The sequence below is a fragment of the Phyllobates terribilis genome, unplaced genomic scaffold (genome assembly GCF_046119375.1).
Source record: "Phyllobates terribilis strain yellow unplaced genomic scaffold, ASM4611937v1 Scaffold_1__5_contigs__length_1240528914, whole genome shotgun sequence".
In the NCBI taxonomy this organism is placed as follows: Eukaryota; Metazoa; Chordata; class Amphibia; order Anura; family Dendrobatidae; genus Phyllobates; species Phyllobates terribilis.
In genome coordinates, this window is record NW_027362761.1 from 5701409 (window position 1) to 5718316 (window position 16908).

At 43.8% G+C, this 16908-nt stretch overlaps 1 protein-coding gene across 2 annotated transcripts; it reads right to left on the minus strand.

The window, feature by feature from the left end:
* Nucleotides 1-896: 896 nt before the first annotated feature.
* LOC141166287 (TIR domain-containing adapter molecule 1-like) lies at nucleotides 897-7838 on the minus strand. Of its 2 annotated transcripts, none has more exons than XM_073652955.1 (2): nucleotides 7432-7597; nucleotides 897-2400 (listed from the first exon to the last, which is right to left on the minus strand). In XM_073652955.1, the coding sequence occupies exon 2, from the start codon at nucleotides 2282-2284 to the stop codon at nucleotides 992-994; it is 1293 nt and encodes a 430-aa protein (XP_073509056.1). In that variant the 5' UTR covers nucleotides 2285-2400; nucleotides 7432-7597; the 3' UTR covers nucleotides 897-991. The 2 variants fall into 2 exon arrangements, with proteins under 2 accessions (XP_073509056.1, XP_073508976.1); XM_073652875.1 differs by lacking the exon at nucleotides 7432-7597 and adding an exon at nucleotides 7722-7838 and having other exon boundaries at nucleotides 898-2400.
* Between the last annotated feature and the right edge of the window lie 9070 nt (nucleotides 7839-16908).

Here is a 16908-nt window from a genome sequence, read left to right on the forward strand (position 1 = left end):
ACAGTGTCACCAGCAAAGCACCCCCACACCATCACACCTCCTCCTCCATGCTTCACGGTGGGAACCAGGCATGTAGAGCCCATCCGTTCACCTTTTCTGCGTCGCACAAAGACACGGTGGTTGGAACCAAAGATCTCAAATTTGGACTCATCAGACCAAAGCACAGATTTACACTGGTCTAATGTCCATTCCTTGTGTTCTTCAGCCCAAACAAGTCTCTTCTGCCTGTTGCCTGTCCTTAGCAGTGGTTTACTAGCAGTTGTTGTAGAGATGTGTCTGCTGCTAGAACTCTGTGTGGCATTGACCTGGTCTCTAATTTGAGTTGCTGTTAACCTGCGATTTCTGAGGCTGGTGACTCGGATAAACTTATCCTCAGAAGCAGAGGTGACTCTTGGTCTTCCTTTCCTGGGGCGGTCCTCATGTGAGCCAGTTTCTTTGTAGCGCTTGATGGTTTTTGCAACTGCACTTGGGGACACTTTCAAAGTTTTCCCAATTTTTCGGATTGACTGACCTTCATTTCTTAAAGTAATGATGGCCACTCGTTTTTCTTTACTTAGCTGCTTTTTTCTTGCCATAATACAAATTCTAACAGTCTATTCAGTAGGACTATCAGCTGTGTATCCACCTGACTTCTGCACAACACAACTGATGGTCCCAACCCCATTTATAAGGCAAGAAATCCCACTTATTAAACCTGACAGGGCACACCTGTGAAGTGAAAACCATTTCCGGTGACTACTTCTTGAAGCTCATCAAGAGAATGCCAAGAGTGTGCAAAGCAGTCATCAAAGCAAAAGGTGGCTACATATTTTCAGTTGTTTCACACTTTTTTGTTAAGTATATAATTCCACATGTGTTAATCCATAGTTTTGATGCCTTCAGTGTGAATGTACAATTTTCAAAGTCATGAAAATACAGAAAAATCTTTAAATGAGAAGGTGTGTCCAAATTTTTGGTCTGTACTGTATGTCAGATTTTTCAATACCTAAAGTTAGCTTTGAAAATCCCTGTGACATCCTTGATCATATTCCGTCTGTGGCACATTTGTAGTTTGCTGAACATTCATGCTATTTTGGTTGCCTATCTGAACATTAGTTGCATTGTTTATTTGAATAACTTGTCCCGGGATTAGTTGCTGTAGCATATTGGATAGCAATGTTGATATATCCACTGTGAAATGTTGTTGCATTGCATGAGCGTTAGATACTTCTTTAGCATCTTCTACATTCCTTTTTAATGCTCTTAAATGCTGTTCTCGTTGCCAGCGTCCTTGTTGTCTTCTGATTATATCCCGTTTGAATGTGTTCCTCACTTGTTTCTCAAAGAGATGGGATTTCTCATTCAGTGGAATTAATGATTTAAGAGTCAAAGGTATTTTACCTACTGGTGTTTTAAATCTTGGAATAAAAGGAATGATAGTGCCTGATTTATTTGCATCTTCAATTGAGTTCATAAGAACTGTATTGGTCTGAAACTCACCCCACTTGGATAGAAAACCAGTAGTGAGCAGAAGAACAATATAGGCAGAATTTTCCACTGCATCTTCTAGACATTTGAGAGGACTTACTCCTGCAGTCTCAAATCCTTCACAAAACGTTGTGCCTTCTCCAATTTCAAGCTTGTTTAGTATTTCACATACCCTCCCAGCTTCATCTTGATCTTCTGGGACATGCAGTATGACAAAGCTGAAAAACTTGGTTTCCGAGAAGGCAGTTGGAGATGGCGTTACAAATTCCGGAGGCTTGAAATCAATGTTTAAAAAAGGAGAACATGAAAAATTGTTCTCATTATGGGATGATGTTCTATAAAGGGGCTCAGTGTATGAATTTCTAGGCAGACAGGGGTCAATATTAGGGTCTTCTAGGGGTGGTGACACTTCCTGTTCTTGCTCCTTAACTTGCGCATCTCCTTTGTTTTCGGAAGTATGCATCTCTTTCCCCATCCTTTTTATCTCAGCAATAGTGTTTGATGCTGATCCAGTCTGACTTGCGGTATGCGAAAGCTCAGATGCATCCAAAGGAAGTGACCTGCAATTTGATTCTTCATTCTGAAGGTTAGAATTCATTATGAAAGTCTGCATGGCTGGCACTCTGCTCTGACTCTTGTGCTGTTCCTGTGTTACAAAACCTCTTGTCGGGGATTGACTAATTTGCAACGGATTGGATTGAAGAGACAGAGAAGTAATGTCTGATGATCTGCCAATTGAAATCCCATTAGTAGATAAGTCAGAACATAAAGTGTGGGGTTCATCTTGAAAGTCTACATTTGGATTGTTCTTCAACATGTTTGGCGTTTCGGTAATTTACTTCATTAAACATTGTTTATATTCCAGAGCTTCCCCAAAATGTTAGCTGGAATGCTACATCACAGGAACTCCTTACAGTACATAGTGCCTTCAACCTAAGTAATAAAAAGAGAAAAACAGGAAGTGTTTATGCACTGATGTTCTGTAATACATGTTCAAAAAAAGGCCAAACCAAATTAAAAAAAACCCTTTCCCACTGGAAGCTTCCTGCGCTAAAATAGCCAGTACATATTTTTTGCACATACTGGTCTTATTAACCTACAGAGAATTGCACAAACTGGAGTACTATATTCACAGTTGTTAAAAAATACAATGTTTTATTTTGTTAAACAATTACAATAACCCCTTTACCCCCGAGGGTGGTTTGCACCTTAATGACCAGGCCAATTTTTACAATTCTGACCACTGTCACTTTATGAAGTAATTACTCTGGAACGCTTCAACGGATCCCACTGATTCTGAGACTGTTTTTTCATGACATATTGTACTTCATGATAGTGGTAAAATTTCTTCGATGTCACTGGCGTTTATTTGTGATAAAATCTGAAATTTGAATTTCCATGCTCTTAAATCAGAGAGATATGTCACACAAAATAGTTAATAAATAACATTTCCCACATGTCTATTTCACATCAGCACAATTTTGGAACCAGCATTTATTTTTTTGTTAGGAAGTTATAAGGGTTAAAAGTTGACCAGCGATTTCTCATTTTTCCAACAAAATTTGCAAAACCATTTTTTTAGGGACCACATCACATTTGAAGTCACTTTGAGGGGTCTTTATGACAGAAAATACCCAAAAGTGACACCATTCTAAAAACTGCACCCCTCAAGGTGCTCAAAACCACATTCAAGAACTTTATTAACCCTTCAGGTGTTTCACAGGAATTTTTAATTTTTGGAATGTGGAAGAAAAAAATTAACATTTTTTTCACAAAAATGTTACTTTAGACCAATTTTTTTTATTTTTGCAATAGTAACAGGAAAAAATGGACCCCAAAATCTGTTGCGCAATTTCTCCTGAGTACACCAATACTCCATATGTTGGGAAAATACAGTGTTTGGGCACTCGGCAGAGTTCAGAAGGGAAGGAGCACTGTGTGACTTTTTAAATGCAAAATGGTCTGGAATCGAGAGCGGACGCCATGTCGCGTTTGGAGAGCCCCTGATGTGCCTAAATAGTGGAACCCCCCCACAAGTGACATCATTTTGGAAACTACAACCCTCAAGGATTTTATTAAGGGGTATAGTGAACATTTTGAACCCAGAGGTAGGACACAGAATTTGTTTACATTAGGTCATCATATTGAATAAGTTGTCATTAGTCTTCAGCGCAAGTGCTTGCTACTTGAGTTCGGTTACTCAGGTATGCACCATGTATGCTTGTGCATGGCAGGCAATCCCCGCAAGGTTTATTGTGGCTGTATAACAGCCACGTAACATATGGGGCGGAGACTCTAGCATGTCACTCCAGCACCCACGATACTCAGTGCATATCCGAACACCCGATGCAAACTCAAGTAGCGAGCACTTGCGCTCAACACTGGTCGCCATATCGTCATCCTTTTTTTTTTACTTTTGAAAAAATCCCAACCCAACCCTAACACAACCCTAACCCTAGAGTTTATTTTTTACACCGTTCCTCATGCAGTATAAGTGATTAGACGAGTGTATTCTTTGGGTCGGTGCGATTACAGCGATACCAGAATCATATCGGGTTTTTATGTTTGGCAGCTGTCACACACTAAGACGCATTTTTTTGCAATCATTTTTCCGTATTTCGGCTGACAGAGTCATGTAAGGGCTTGTTTTGTTTTGTTTTTTATGCTGTTCCGCATGTGGTAAAATTGATAAGGCAGCTTTATTCTTCGGGTCAGTACGTTTACAGTGATACTACATTTATATAGTTTATTATGTTTTTGGCGCTTTTACACAAACTATTTTATAAAAAAAAATATTTTTTTTGTATCGCTTTATTCTAAGAGCTATAACTTTTTTATTTTTCGGCTGATGGAGCTGTATTGCGGCATGTTTTTTTGCAGGACAAGATGACGTTTTCAGCGGTACCATTTTTATATACATTAGTCTTTTTGATCCCGTTTTATTCCACTTTTTGTTAGGCGGTATGATGATAAAGCACCATTTTTTGCGTTGTGTGTTTAATTTTGTATGGTGCTCACTAAAGGGGTTAACTAGTGGGACAGTTTTATAGGTCAGGTCGTTCCGGACACGGTGATGCCAACTATGTGTACTTATTATTGTTTTTTTTCATTACAGTGTACCCATAAATAAATATTCATAGGTGTGTGTGTGTGTGTGTGTGTGTGTGTGTGTGTGTGTGTGTGTGTTTTTTCACTTAGTCCCACTATGGGACTTTCACTTTCTGCAGTCTGATCACAGTTAAAAAGTCACAGAAGTAAATCCAGCTCACCACCTGCAGTTCCACACTTCTGGAGCATGGATAGCACCTGGGCAGGGCGCAACATCCAATAGAGAAAGCAGAAAAATCCAGCTCACAAATGAAGTCCAAAAAGGTGCATTTTATTTTCCAAAGTACATGAAGCAAAGATTAAAATTGTGTGTTCACAAAAAAGAGAATACAGGCATCTTCTGATGCGTTTCGAGAGGCAAGCGCTCTTTGTCAAGAGTTCTTCTGTGTGGGCTCGATCGCCTGTGCATAATAATACGCACCTGGTCTATGAGGCACAGGGATGTATTATTACTCACAATGTCAGAAAGGGGTTAAAGGGACAAAAAATATTAATTTTTTAAAAAAAGTTTAGTTTTTCTATAGGTAAATACTTACATACTCCATAAAATAATTCAGGAATATATTTTCCTGTAATGGTCTTTTTAGACTTTCTTTACACATATAATTTTGTACTTGGAAGGAAGTAAACACTGCAATCCGCAAAGTAGCCTTTACGTCCCTATACACATGATATTGTCAGGATCAAGTCTAATGTGTGTGAGGGTCTGTAGACTCTCCAACAGATGATTTTGGGGAAGAGAAGGATCCAATATATCAAACTTCAGACTGGCGAGCCTTTTGCTCTCTGGGAATATGCAAATTGCCTCTTCAGAGAGGAAGAGGACTAGAACTCTATTGCCACCTATAGGACGTAGCAATATAAAAGTCAATATTGACTCTTTAATGAGCCTTATCATATGACTTAGGGTAAAAGCAAAACCAGTATTTCAATTGTGCTGCCCCTCTTGAATTTTACAAAAAATATAGCCTTCCCCAAATCCAAATTTTTTTGTGATTCATTTCTGGCGAATCCAGCAAAATGGTAGCCAAATGCCATTTTAATGTTTTCCTGTGAGCTAGGAAATAGGGTATATGAGATAGACCTGAGGAAGGCGTTGAACCAACTCTGAAAACTGTTGTTTCAATAAATTGTTTTCATCCAATAGCGGTGTCATTATTGGCAGCACCTGGACACCACCACGGATCCTTCTCCTATAGCTTGTATTATCCTCTCCACCCAGGCGGCTGGGAGTGCAGCTGCAGGAGCAGCAGACATCCAGTGTATGGTTTCAAACCTGTAACGGAGTTGTGCCGCACACAAGGTGAGCGACTCTCATTCCATCACTCTCGCAATTATTCTGCATTTTTACACAGTGAAAGCCTCTTTTCTGTGCTAGGAATAGGTTCAAAAAAATGATACTCAACTTGTCGCTCACCGTTCCTGCCCCCGTAGCTGCCATGTCTCCCTTTTTTTTTTTTTCAGGTGTGCTGATGGACATCCTTTTGCCTTCGCCGGCACTTCTGTTGCCAACTAGACCAGACCTTTGTGACTATTGTCATGATGTTCTGGTGTCAGGACTTTACAACATGCATTGCGGGTGTCAACAGAGGCGTTGGTGAAGACTTGTAAGATAACATCCTTCGCCACACCAGATGAAAAGATGATACTAGAAGACATCCACAGGGAGAGATCAGATGACTGTTTTTTTTATCTTTTTGAGAGTCCTCAGTGGTTGATACCTTTTAATGGCTAACTGAAAAGATGGTGACAGATTGCAAGCTTTCCAGATTACTCAGGTCTCTTCATCAGGCATAGTATACCACAAAATCTGAAGAGACACACGTTTTTTTTCCCATAACTCTGTTTATTATGTTCTGTGGACTCGAGAGACCCCGAAGCATAATAAATCACACTGAATGTGAATCTAATTTACTGGACATACGAGAGAAATGCCAATTTCAGGTTGCTGTAGATTTGATCATTAGTTCCTGTTAATCTGCCTAAGTATGGATGACTAAAGTGAGAAATGGATGCTACTAATACCCCTGGTAACAGCTGTTATCACAGGGAACGTCGTGTCTGGAAGCCATTCCCCCTGTAGTGACCACTGCAAAGAAATGCAGAATGTCAATAGCGGCCACGATGTGAAGGGAAGCGGTTGGTAAGATCACCCACCACATCTGAGTTAAGGGCATGCAGGGACTTGATTTGAACGCCTAAATCCATTGACACCTGTATATCATCTGTTGCTGCCTTTCCAGGAAAATCAGAGTTAGCACCTCGTTTGCATGTGAATTATACAGTACAGACCAAAAGTTTGGACACACCTTCTCATTTAAAGATTTTTCTGTATTTTCATGACTATGAAAATTGTACATTCACACTGAAGGCATCAAAACTATGAATTAACACATGTGGAATTATATACTTAACAAAAACGTGTGAAAGAACTGAAAATATGTCTTATATTCTAGGTTCTTCAAAGTAGCCACCTTTTGCTTTGATGACTGCTTTGCACACTCTTGGCACTGGGCGTGAGAGAGCACTTCCCAAGCCTCCGCCTCCCAGAGGTTGCTTGCATACCTAGCAACAGCCTCTTTCCCTTGGCTGATAGCCCAATGTCTGTGGGTGTAGTCAGGAGCCAGGCAAGGAAATCAGCCAATGAGGTGATAGAGGCTGGTGATGGGTGGGAAACAAGCTCAGGGGGCAGTGGCTGGGGAAGTGCCCAGAGCACTTAACACCTAATTTGCATCTGCATGAAAACATTGATTTTTCGGAAATGCAACAGCAGATAGAAGATATAAAGGTGTGGATGAATGTAGGCTTTCATAGACCTGCATGCCCTTGTGTGCCGTTTGGTAAGATGGATCTTACCGCGATTCCCTACATGCACAGGTCACAGCCACCACAGTAAAGCCATCATCCTTCCCGAACTCCACCAGCCCTGACAGGGGGCTTAGCCCTATAAGAGAGCGTAGGTCCACTATGGGTGCGACCTCTACGTCAGTCCTCACTGTGCGGATATACTGCACGTCCTAACATGGCGGCTGAGGCGGAAGTGAAGCACCAGTACCCACAGGACTGACCGGAGCAGCGAGGACAGTGCGCCCCTGCACGTCTCCCCAAGCCCTACATCGTTGATAGAGAAAAGAACTAATCCTTACTTCAGATGACAGGGGAGCGCAGCGGACGGAAGCAGCGGCACGCTGACGTCACTGCAGTCACCTGACCGGGCGTCACTGCAATCACGTGACGCTGCACGGGGTAGAGCCCGCACTGCCGCTAGTACAGAGCTGTGTGCCAGTAGCGTGAGCCGGCAGGACAGGCTGGGATGCGCGAGCTTCCGCCTGACATAGCGCTGTTAGCATAGTATGGCTCCTAGGGAAGCAGCTACTACCTCACACACTAATGAAGCCATAAAGCCCAGTACACTAGGCAGACTGAGAGCCTGTCCTTTCTCCCTGCATGCCATAGCCCTATTCCATAGTCATGTAGTGAAAGATGGCTCATGTGTGGTAAGGTGCAGGGTTAGCACCCGACCCTGGAGCTAAGGGCTTATATAGTCCACTACTTAGGCTAAGTGCCCACGATGCAGAAATGCTGCAGATTTTTTCCGCATCTCCCTGGCAGGAAAAACAAATGCGGATTGTACATGCGTTTTTCCTGCCAGGTAGAAGCATCACTTGGAAAAGTGCTTGACAACTTGTTCAGAATGGTAAAATAAACTTTATACTCACCTTCTGATGCATTCTCTGCCCCGTCCGGAGTCTTGAGCGGCTCACGCTGTTGTGTGCAGGACCTGCGGTGACGTCATTGAGTCATGTGGTGGGTCACATGACTCAATGACGTGGCAGGTCCTTCTGACAACAGCGCGACGGAGGGAAAACATCAGAAGATAAGTATAAACTTTATTTTATTCTTTTTTTTACAGGTTCTTTGGTACCCAGGTCTGGATGAGAGTCTCCTCTCATCCAGACTTGGGTACCATCCGCACATTGATTCCGCTGCGCTTCCGCAAAATTAATGAACATGCTGCGGATTTTTGACCGCAGCATATACGCTGCGGAAAAATCCGCAGCATGGGCATTGACATTGCGGAATGCCATTGGGGACCATGGGGTGCGGATATACATGCGTTTTTCAAGCGTTTACGCTGCGGAAATTCCGCAGCATATACGCTTGAAAAACGCTACGTGGGCACACAGCCTATCAAGCGCTTTTGCAGGCGATTTTAGGCTATGTGCCCACGTTGCATTTATGAAGCAGAAAATTTCTGCTGCATAAATGCAAGTCCTCTCCCGGAAAAACGCATGCGGAATTCCGCACGCGTTTATCGCGCGTTTATCACGCGTTTTCCACACGCGGAATTGCCTTGCGTTTTTTATGCATTGGACAAAGGCAATTCCGCTTGCGGAAACGCAAAATGAAATGACATGCTGTGGATTTTTGAACGCGGCATAAACGCTGTGGAAAAATCCGCAGCATGTGCATAGAACTTGCGGAATCCCATTGGGGACCATGGGGTGCGGATATACATGCGTTTTTCAAGCGTTTACGCTGCGGAAATTCCGCAGCATATACGCTTGAAAAATGCTACGTGGGCACACAGCCTAAGCATCACTTGTAAAAGTGCTTGACAACTTGGTCACACTATATAAATCCATGCAACCGGCATATATAGTGTGACCAAGTTAGTTTAAAAAAAGAAGAAGAAGAAGAATGGTAAAAAAAATAAAGATGATACTCACCTCCAATGTCCTCCTGGTGTTTCCTCCGCTGTGTTCGTTGTCTTGGGCGGCTCGCGGTGGTGTGAAGGACCTGCGGTGACGTCATTGAGTCATGTGACAGGTCACATGACTCAATGACGTCATGGCAGGTCCTTCACAACACCGCGACCCATACAGCAGACCAGACAGAGGGGAAAAAACCCCGGGGGACATCGGAAGGTAAGTATAATCTTTATTTTTTATTTTAAATTCTTTTTTTTACAGTTTCTATGGCACCTGGGTCTGGATGAGAGTCTCCTCTCCTCCAGACCTGGGTACCATCTGCACATTGAACCGTGTGATATCCGCTTGTGCAGATGCAGTGATGCAGATGTCACGCGGTCCAATGCAAGTCAATGGCGGCGATTACGCCGCATGTCCGCAAAATTAATGCACATGCTGCGGATTTTTCCACAATGATAATGTGGAAATTTCCACAGCATGTGCACATTGGGGCACGTATCACCAAGCGTTTTCGCCGCGGAAATTCCACGGCAAAAACACTTGAAAATCGCATAGTTGGCACACACAGCCTTATGTATTTTTTTCCCCTTTTTTTTTTTGGGGGGGGGGGGGTTGCCATCATATTAACTTTTTTCTATATATATATATATATATATATATATATATACAGTACAGACCAAAACTTTGGACACACCTTCTCTTTTAAAGATTTTTCTGTATTTTCAGGAGTATGAAAATTGTACATTCACACTGAAGGCATCAAAACTATGAATTAACACATGTGGAATTATATGCTTAACAAAAAAGTGTGAAACAACTGAAAATATGTCTTATATTCTAGGTTCTTCAAAGTAGCCACCTTTTGCTTTGATGACTGCTTTGCACACTCTTGGCATTCTCTTGATGAGCTTCAAGAGGTAGTCACCGGAAATGGTCTTCCAACAATCTTGAAGGAGTTCCCAGAGATGCTTAGCACTTGTTGGCCCTTTTGCATTCACTCTGCGGTCCAGCTCACCCCAAACCATCTCGATTGGGTTCAGGTCTGGTGACTGTGGAGGCCAGGTCATCTGGCGTAGCCCCCCATCACTCTCCTCCTAGGTCAAATAGCCCTTACACAGCCTGGAGGTGTGTTTGGGGTCATTGTCCTGTTGAAAAATAAATGATGGTTCAACTAAACGCAAACCGGATGGAATAGCATGCCGCTGCAAGATGTTGTGGTAGCCATGCTGGTTCAGTATGCCTTCGATTTTGAATAAATCCCCAACAGTGTCACCAGCAAAGCACCCCCACACCATCACACCTCCTCCTCCATGCTTCACGGTGGGAACCAGGCATGTAGAGTCCATCCTCTCACCTTTTCTGCGTCGCACAAAGACACGGTGGTTGGAACCAAAGATCTCAAATTTGGACTCATCAGACCAAAGCACAGATTTCCACTGGTCTAATGTCCATTCCTTGTGTTATTTAGCCCAAACAAGTCTCTTCTGCTTGTTGCCTGTCCTTAGCAGTGGTTTCCTAGCAGCTATTTTACCATGAAGGCCTGCTGAACAAAGTCTCCTCTTACCAGCTGTTGTAGAGATGTGTCTGCTGCTAGAACTCTGTGTGGCATTGACCTGGTCTCTAATCTGAGCTGCTGTTAACCTGCGATTTCTGAGGCTGGTGACTCGGATAAACTTATCCTCAGAAGCAGAGGTGACTCTTGGTCTTCCTTTCCTGGGGCGGTCCTCATGTGAGCCAGTTTCTTTGTAGCGCTTGATGGTTTTTGCAACTGCACTTGGAGACACTTTCAAAGTTTTCCCAATTTTTCGGACTGACTGACCTTCATCTCTTAAAGTAATGATGGCCACTCGTTTTTCTTTACTTAGCTGCTTTTTTCTTGCTATAATACAAATTCTAACAGTCTGTTCAGTGGGACTATCATGTGTGTATCCTTCAGACTTCTGCACAACACAACTGATGGTCCCAACCCCATTTATAAGGCAAGAAATCCCACTTATTAAACCTGACAGGGCACACCTGTGAAGTGAAAACCATTTCCGGTGACTACTTCTTGAAGTTCATCAAGAGAATGCCAAGAGTGTGCAAAGTAGTCATCAAAACAAAAGGTGGCTACTTTGAAGAACCTAGAATATAAGACATATTTTCAGTTGTTTCACACTTTTTTTGTTAAGTATATAATTCCACATGTGTTAATTCATAGTTTTGATGCCTTCAGTGTGAATGTACAATTTTCATAGTCATGAAAATACAGAAAAATCTTTAAAATGAGAAGGTGTGTCCAAACTTTTGGTCTGTACTATATATATATATATTTTTTTTTTTACTGCCCCCAAAATAATTTATTTTACTGTCCTTTTTTTTTGTTTTTTTTTCATTGGTGGCCAGTGGCTACCTAGAAAAAAAAATAGTCCTTACATTACCTGTCCCCGCCGATCGCCACCTAAAATAAAATTAAAAATAAAAAAATACACCTATACTCACCTATACACCTAATTCCCCAAAGCCATCGATCTCCTGTAATAAAAAATAAAATAAAAAACCACAACCTTATCTTTACCCCTCCGTAGTAGTCCACGAGTGTCCCACGAAGATCTCCAGTTTAGAGCGACCACATAAAATGTGACCGCTCTAAACGAGCGCCGCCGCTACAATGACGGGACCGTAAAGTGGCCCCGTCATTGCATAAGCGAGTTAACCGGAGTTCAGGCAGCGCTGCTCCGGTGACCTCCTTTACGGCCCCGGTGACCGTGATAAATTCCCACGGTACAGCAGGGCCGTAAATGAGGTCACCGGAGCTGCGCTGACTGAATGCACTCCGGTGACCTCAGTCAGGGGCTCACGCTGCTGGGAGCTGATGTTTTCCCGGCAGCGTACGCTGACATGAACCCAACCACTATTACCCCCTGCCACCGCACCAGGGCAGCGTCGAAGAGCGAGGCTGGCGCACAAATATGATGCGCCAAATCTGGGGCAGCTGAGGGCTGATATTATAGCCTGGTAGGGGGCCTATAACCATGGCCCCTTTCTAGGCTATTAATATCAGGTCGCAGCTGTCCGCCTAGCCTTTGCTGGCTTCAATTTATAGGGGGACCCCACGTTTCTTTTTTGTGGTGGTCCCCCTGTATAATGGCCAGTAAAGGCTAAGCTTACTGCTACGGCCTGGTATTAATAGCAAGGGAAGGGGCCATGATTATTGGCTACTTCCCAGACTATAACATCAGCCCTCTACCGTCTGCTTTCCCTCTGCTAGTTATTAAAATTATACGAGAGCCCACTTTTTTTTTTTTTTTTTTAATTATTTATTGAAATGAAAGATTATTGGACATCATATGTAGGTTCATTCACTGAAAGCTCCTGCATACGCTGTAAGGCCAATTTCTCACGTCCACATATCCACGTTACTGCAGATATGTGTGACCGAGCATGCTTCAGAATGGGTCTATGAGTGGAAAATGTCATCACCACTCGTCCTGGAGATTCAGACGTGTGAAAGAGCCGTACAATATAGGTGAGGGGTTGCGGTGTGTTTGTGTGTGTGTGTGCGTGTGTGGGCGCATGTATACACACATAGATATCTCCATATGTATTGCGTGTGTGTATGTATTTTTTTTTTAATTTTTTACTCTTTTATTCCACCCTTTTTTTAAAGAAAATATATTCACAAACGTTATATTATTCACTCTAGATTGAAAAATATCCCGAAATCTGTGACAGAGCAAGTGATCTATATAAAGATAAACAGAAGAAAAAGGACGCCTGGGCCTCTGTGTTGAGGGAAATCTATCCCCAGTGGGTGGATGCGGAACCACATGCCCAAGATGAAATTAGTAAGTTTTGATTTTTGCATTTATTTTTACAATATTTTTATATCTATTTGTAATTGCATTTTTGTTGTTAAAGCAGTACATAAATTGTTTTTTGTTTTGTTATTGCAGTGTCTGATATAAAAAGCCGTTGGCGATCGGTCACCAACCGGCTGGTGAAGTATCACCAGTCGGTGAAAAGTGGCGCATCGCCACGGAAACGAAAGGTTCCATTTGCGGACGAGCTGTCCTTTATGCTAAGCAGCAGGAGTTTGCGGAGGTAATTTCCCAATAAATATTATTAATTGAAATGTTTACAAAAATGTTGTATTTACATTACTTTTTACCTTTTATTTTATACAGAACTGAAGGCAACATCAGGGCCCCAACACCAGGTCCACAAGAGGACACAACTACTGATCATGCAGCGGAGGAATCCGAGGACTTGTTTCAGATTTCCTCGCCGGATCGATCAGCTTGTGCGTCCACTTCAACGTCTGTTTGGGCCGCTGCCGGTTGTCCCGCACCTTCTTGTTCAACTCCAGCGGACGTCGTGCCGGGTTTGGGTACTTCTGCTCCCGCTACAAGCGCTGCCGGTAGCTCTACTGGTGATGTGTCGAGGCCCACTGGGAGGGGGTCTGCTTCTGCTCGTCCCGTGGCATCGAGAAGGGCGGCCCAAAAAAAGTCAAAAAGCCACGAGGGTGCGACTAGTGTGTTTAAAGCCCTCACTAATCATACCCTCAGTCTTGTGGACAGGACATCACAGGAAGATGACCTGGATAAATTTGGGTTATCCATAGCTGGCCGCAACAGATCCATGCCACGAGATAAGCAGAACATGTACATGACTGCAGCAAACGCTCTGGTCATGGCGATTGATGGCACATCAGTTATGCCCTCGCCCCCAGCCGTACTTCATGGGATATTTAATCTGTTCAATCCCAGTGGGCCTCCACCACCACCAGCAGCTGCAACCCAGCGTTTTGGGCAGGTTGCAGCATACCGGCCTGAAGATACGCAAGGCAATTATGCTCGACAACCGGCCCCTGGTGCATCATCAGTTCTCCAAGGACCATCACCAAACTCCAGATTTTCGCAAGAACTGTTTCCTGGGTACGGCTACGAACAAGAATTTCATAATGTTTAGTTCAATGATTTCACCCCTCCCTGTCATCATTTTTGGACCATAGCAAATACAGACAGCACCTGTAGGTCGTTAGATACACAATTTTTTAGAGAATGAGACAATGAGTTAACAAACACCTTTTCTTATGGTCACCTATACCAGGCTTCAGGCATAGGGGACTGTAAGCAAAGGTGTTTAGTTTTATATAATTAAACAACCTACAGGTGCTACCCGTATTTTATGGCCCTAAACTGATGACAGGTCTGCCGTACACAATGTGTCATTTATTCCCAAGTTATGGGCAATGTTTGTCCGAAAAAAATTTCTACAAGTTTGTTGTTTTTTGGTTTTAAAAAATGTAAAAAGTTTTTCTATATTATGTATTAAAAAAAAATTAGTTAAACTATTTGTATTCATTTTACTTTTCAAGTGTATGTGTCGTTGGATTGGGTTTAAATGAAAAAGTGTTACCCTGATCTGCGCTGACCATAGCGCAGGTCAGGGGAACTCTAAATTTTGAAAGTTATTCAGCTACTCTACGTGTGTGGTCGGCTGTATACAGTCGTTTTTAAATTAGAAATATACTTTGATATTTTTGTCCACAACTAAGTTTTGGATGGATACTACTCTCAACATTGTTCTTTGTTAGTGCTGCTCTTAGCGCAAGCAAATAACAATGGTGAGTGATGACTTTAGCAGACAGTACTTGGGAAGAGCGCTCTAGGTAGTAGCGCCAATTTCCAGGCACTGATACGTGTAGGTTGTTCACTTTAGTGTTGACGTATGGTCCTAAAACAATACGTAGAAGGTGACAATTGAAGAAATATTGGAGACAAGATTAAAAATTAAACAAAATTTATTTAATTTATTTTTTATGAAAAAAAAACAAAAAAAGGAAGTTCTTCTTTTATTGGTCATCAGATCTTCTCTGCTGGTCAGGCTGCTCAACACGAGCACAGGAGTATTGCCAGTGCACGGCACCTTGAGGACTCATGAAGTAGTCAGCGAAGGTTTCTCGCACCCTGGCACCAGAGTTGGATTCCCTGACCCGAGTTGACAACTGGAATTAATTCAGACAGCTGTGACTCCTCATATATGTCTGTGCTGTATTCACGAGCATAGTTGTGGAGTACACAGCATGCCTTAATTACATTGTCAACGGTCTCCGTATCCAACTGGATGGCAGTGTGAAAGATCCTCCACTGACTACACATGATTCCGAAGGTGCATTTGACACGCCCAGGGGATGGGGACGACTCGGCGCCCGGGCTTTTTTGTTTGATTTTGGGGGATGCCGCGGTGGCCGGCTCCCGGGGCCGTACCCTGGGGTCACTCTTAAAAAGCAAGGAATTGGGAAAGTTCGTGACGCTACCCGTGGTGTCTGGTGAGGATCACCAGTGCTGCTACATTCCTCTGAGGCTGGTGATCAGGCAGCTTATATGGTGCGGCTCCCCACAGGTGGAGCGGGGCCTCAGGACAGCGTAGGAGAAGGGATGCAGGACAGAGGGGACCCAGCCGGGTCAGAAGAAGAATAGGCACACACACGACAGTTCACTTCAGTACCTTTACTGGTGGTGTTTCAGGCACGATCCAGGGCACTGTAGGGTGAAGGGTGCATTTCAGGACTCTCCTCAGTGAGCGGGTGTGGGGCCTCCTGTTTCTTGCCTTTTCCTGATAAGTTTATGACCTGCCTGAAGCTAGGCCTAACTTGGTCTCTGTCTTGCACCTGCTGACCTGGTGGTAGGGCCTTCTGTTGGAGATCACACTCCCCAGTCTCTTGGGCCTCAGTGACTCCTGACCCTGGTATGACAGTCAGCTTTTGGTGTTCCTGAGACATGTAGTTCGCCAGGGGTTCCGGTTGTTTCTGCTGGTCCTAGAGATCCTTGCAGACACGGACCCGGTGTCCGGTTAATGGTCTTGTGGTGAGCTGGCTAAGCTCCTCTGTACCCTATGTAGCTCACTTACTCCACTTGCCTTCGGCCACGCTCGGGGCCCTCACTAGGCTTCACACTGGCAGTAGGCCTCGCTACTCTTCACCGCTCTTATGGCGTCAGCACGCCTTGGGCTCACTAACCTGAGCTCCTGAGTCTGGGCTGGGCTGACAACCCAGGTGGAGGTGTGTGTATGCTGTGAGGGCCTCTTGTGGAGGAATCCGTCCATGCACCCCTCTAGGATCTGTGGCACCAATGCACAGCAGGGCGCCACACATTCCACATATCTGCGTGCACAACTCAGCTGATAATTAAAAATCCTCCGCCGGTCATTCAGTGCCCTTCGTGGGTATGGGCGCAGCAGGTTGGTCTGTAAGGGAAATGCCTCATCCGATACCATCACAAAAGGAACTGGATGTGTGGAACCCGGCAAAGGTCTTGGGGCTGGGAGCGTTCCGCCATCTTGAAGAATTTGCAGCCCAATCTGTGATGATCTAAACACCCGAGAGTCCCCTGTACTGCCATAAGCACCAACGTCAATGGCAACAAATTTGTAATGTGCGTCAGCCACCGCCATCAGGACCACAGAAAAATACTTCTTATAATTAAAGAAGCGTGTTCCTGATCGTGGTGGCTGCTGAACTCTCACATGTTTGCCAACAACAGCACCTATGCAGTTGGGGAAATTGGCCACAGTTTGAAAGCCTGCAGCAACCTGCAGCCAAGTCTCCTCGGTTGGGGAAGGCATCACGATGGGCTAC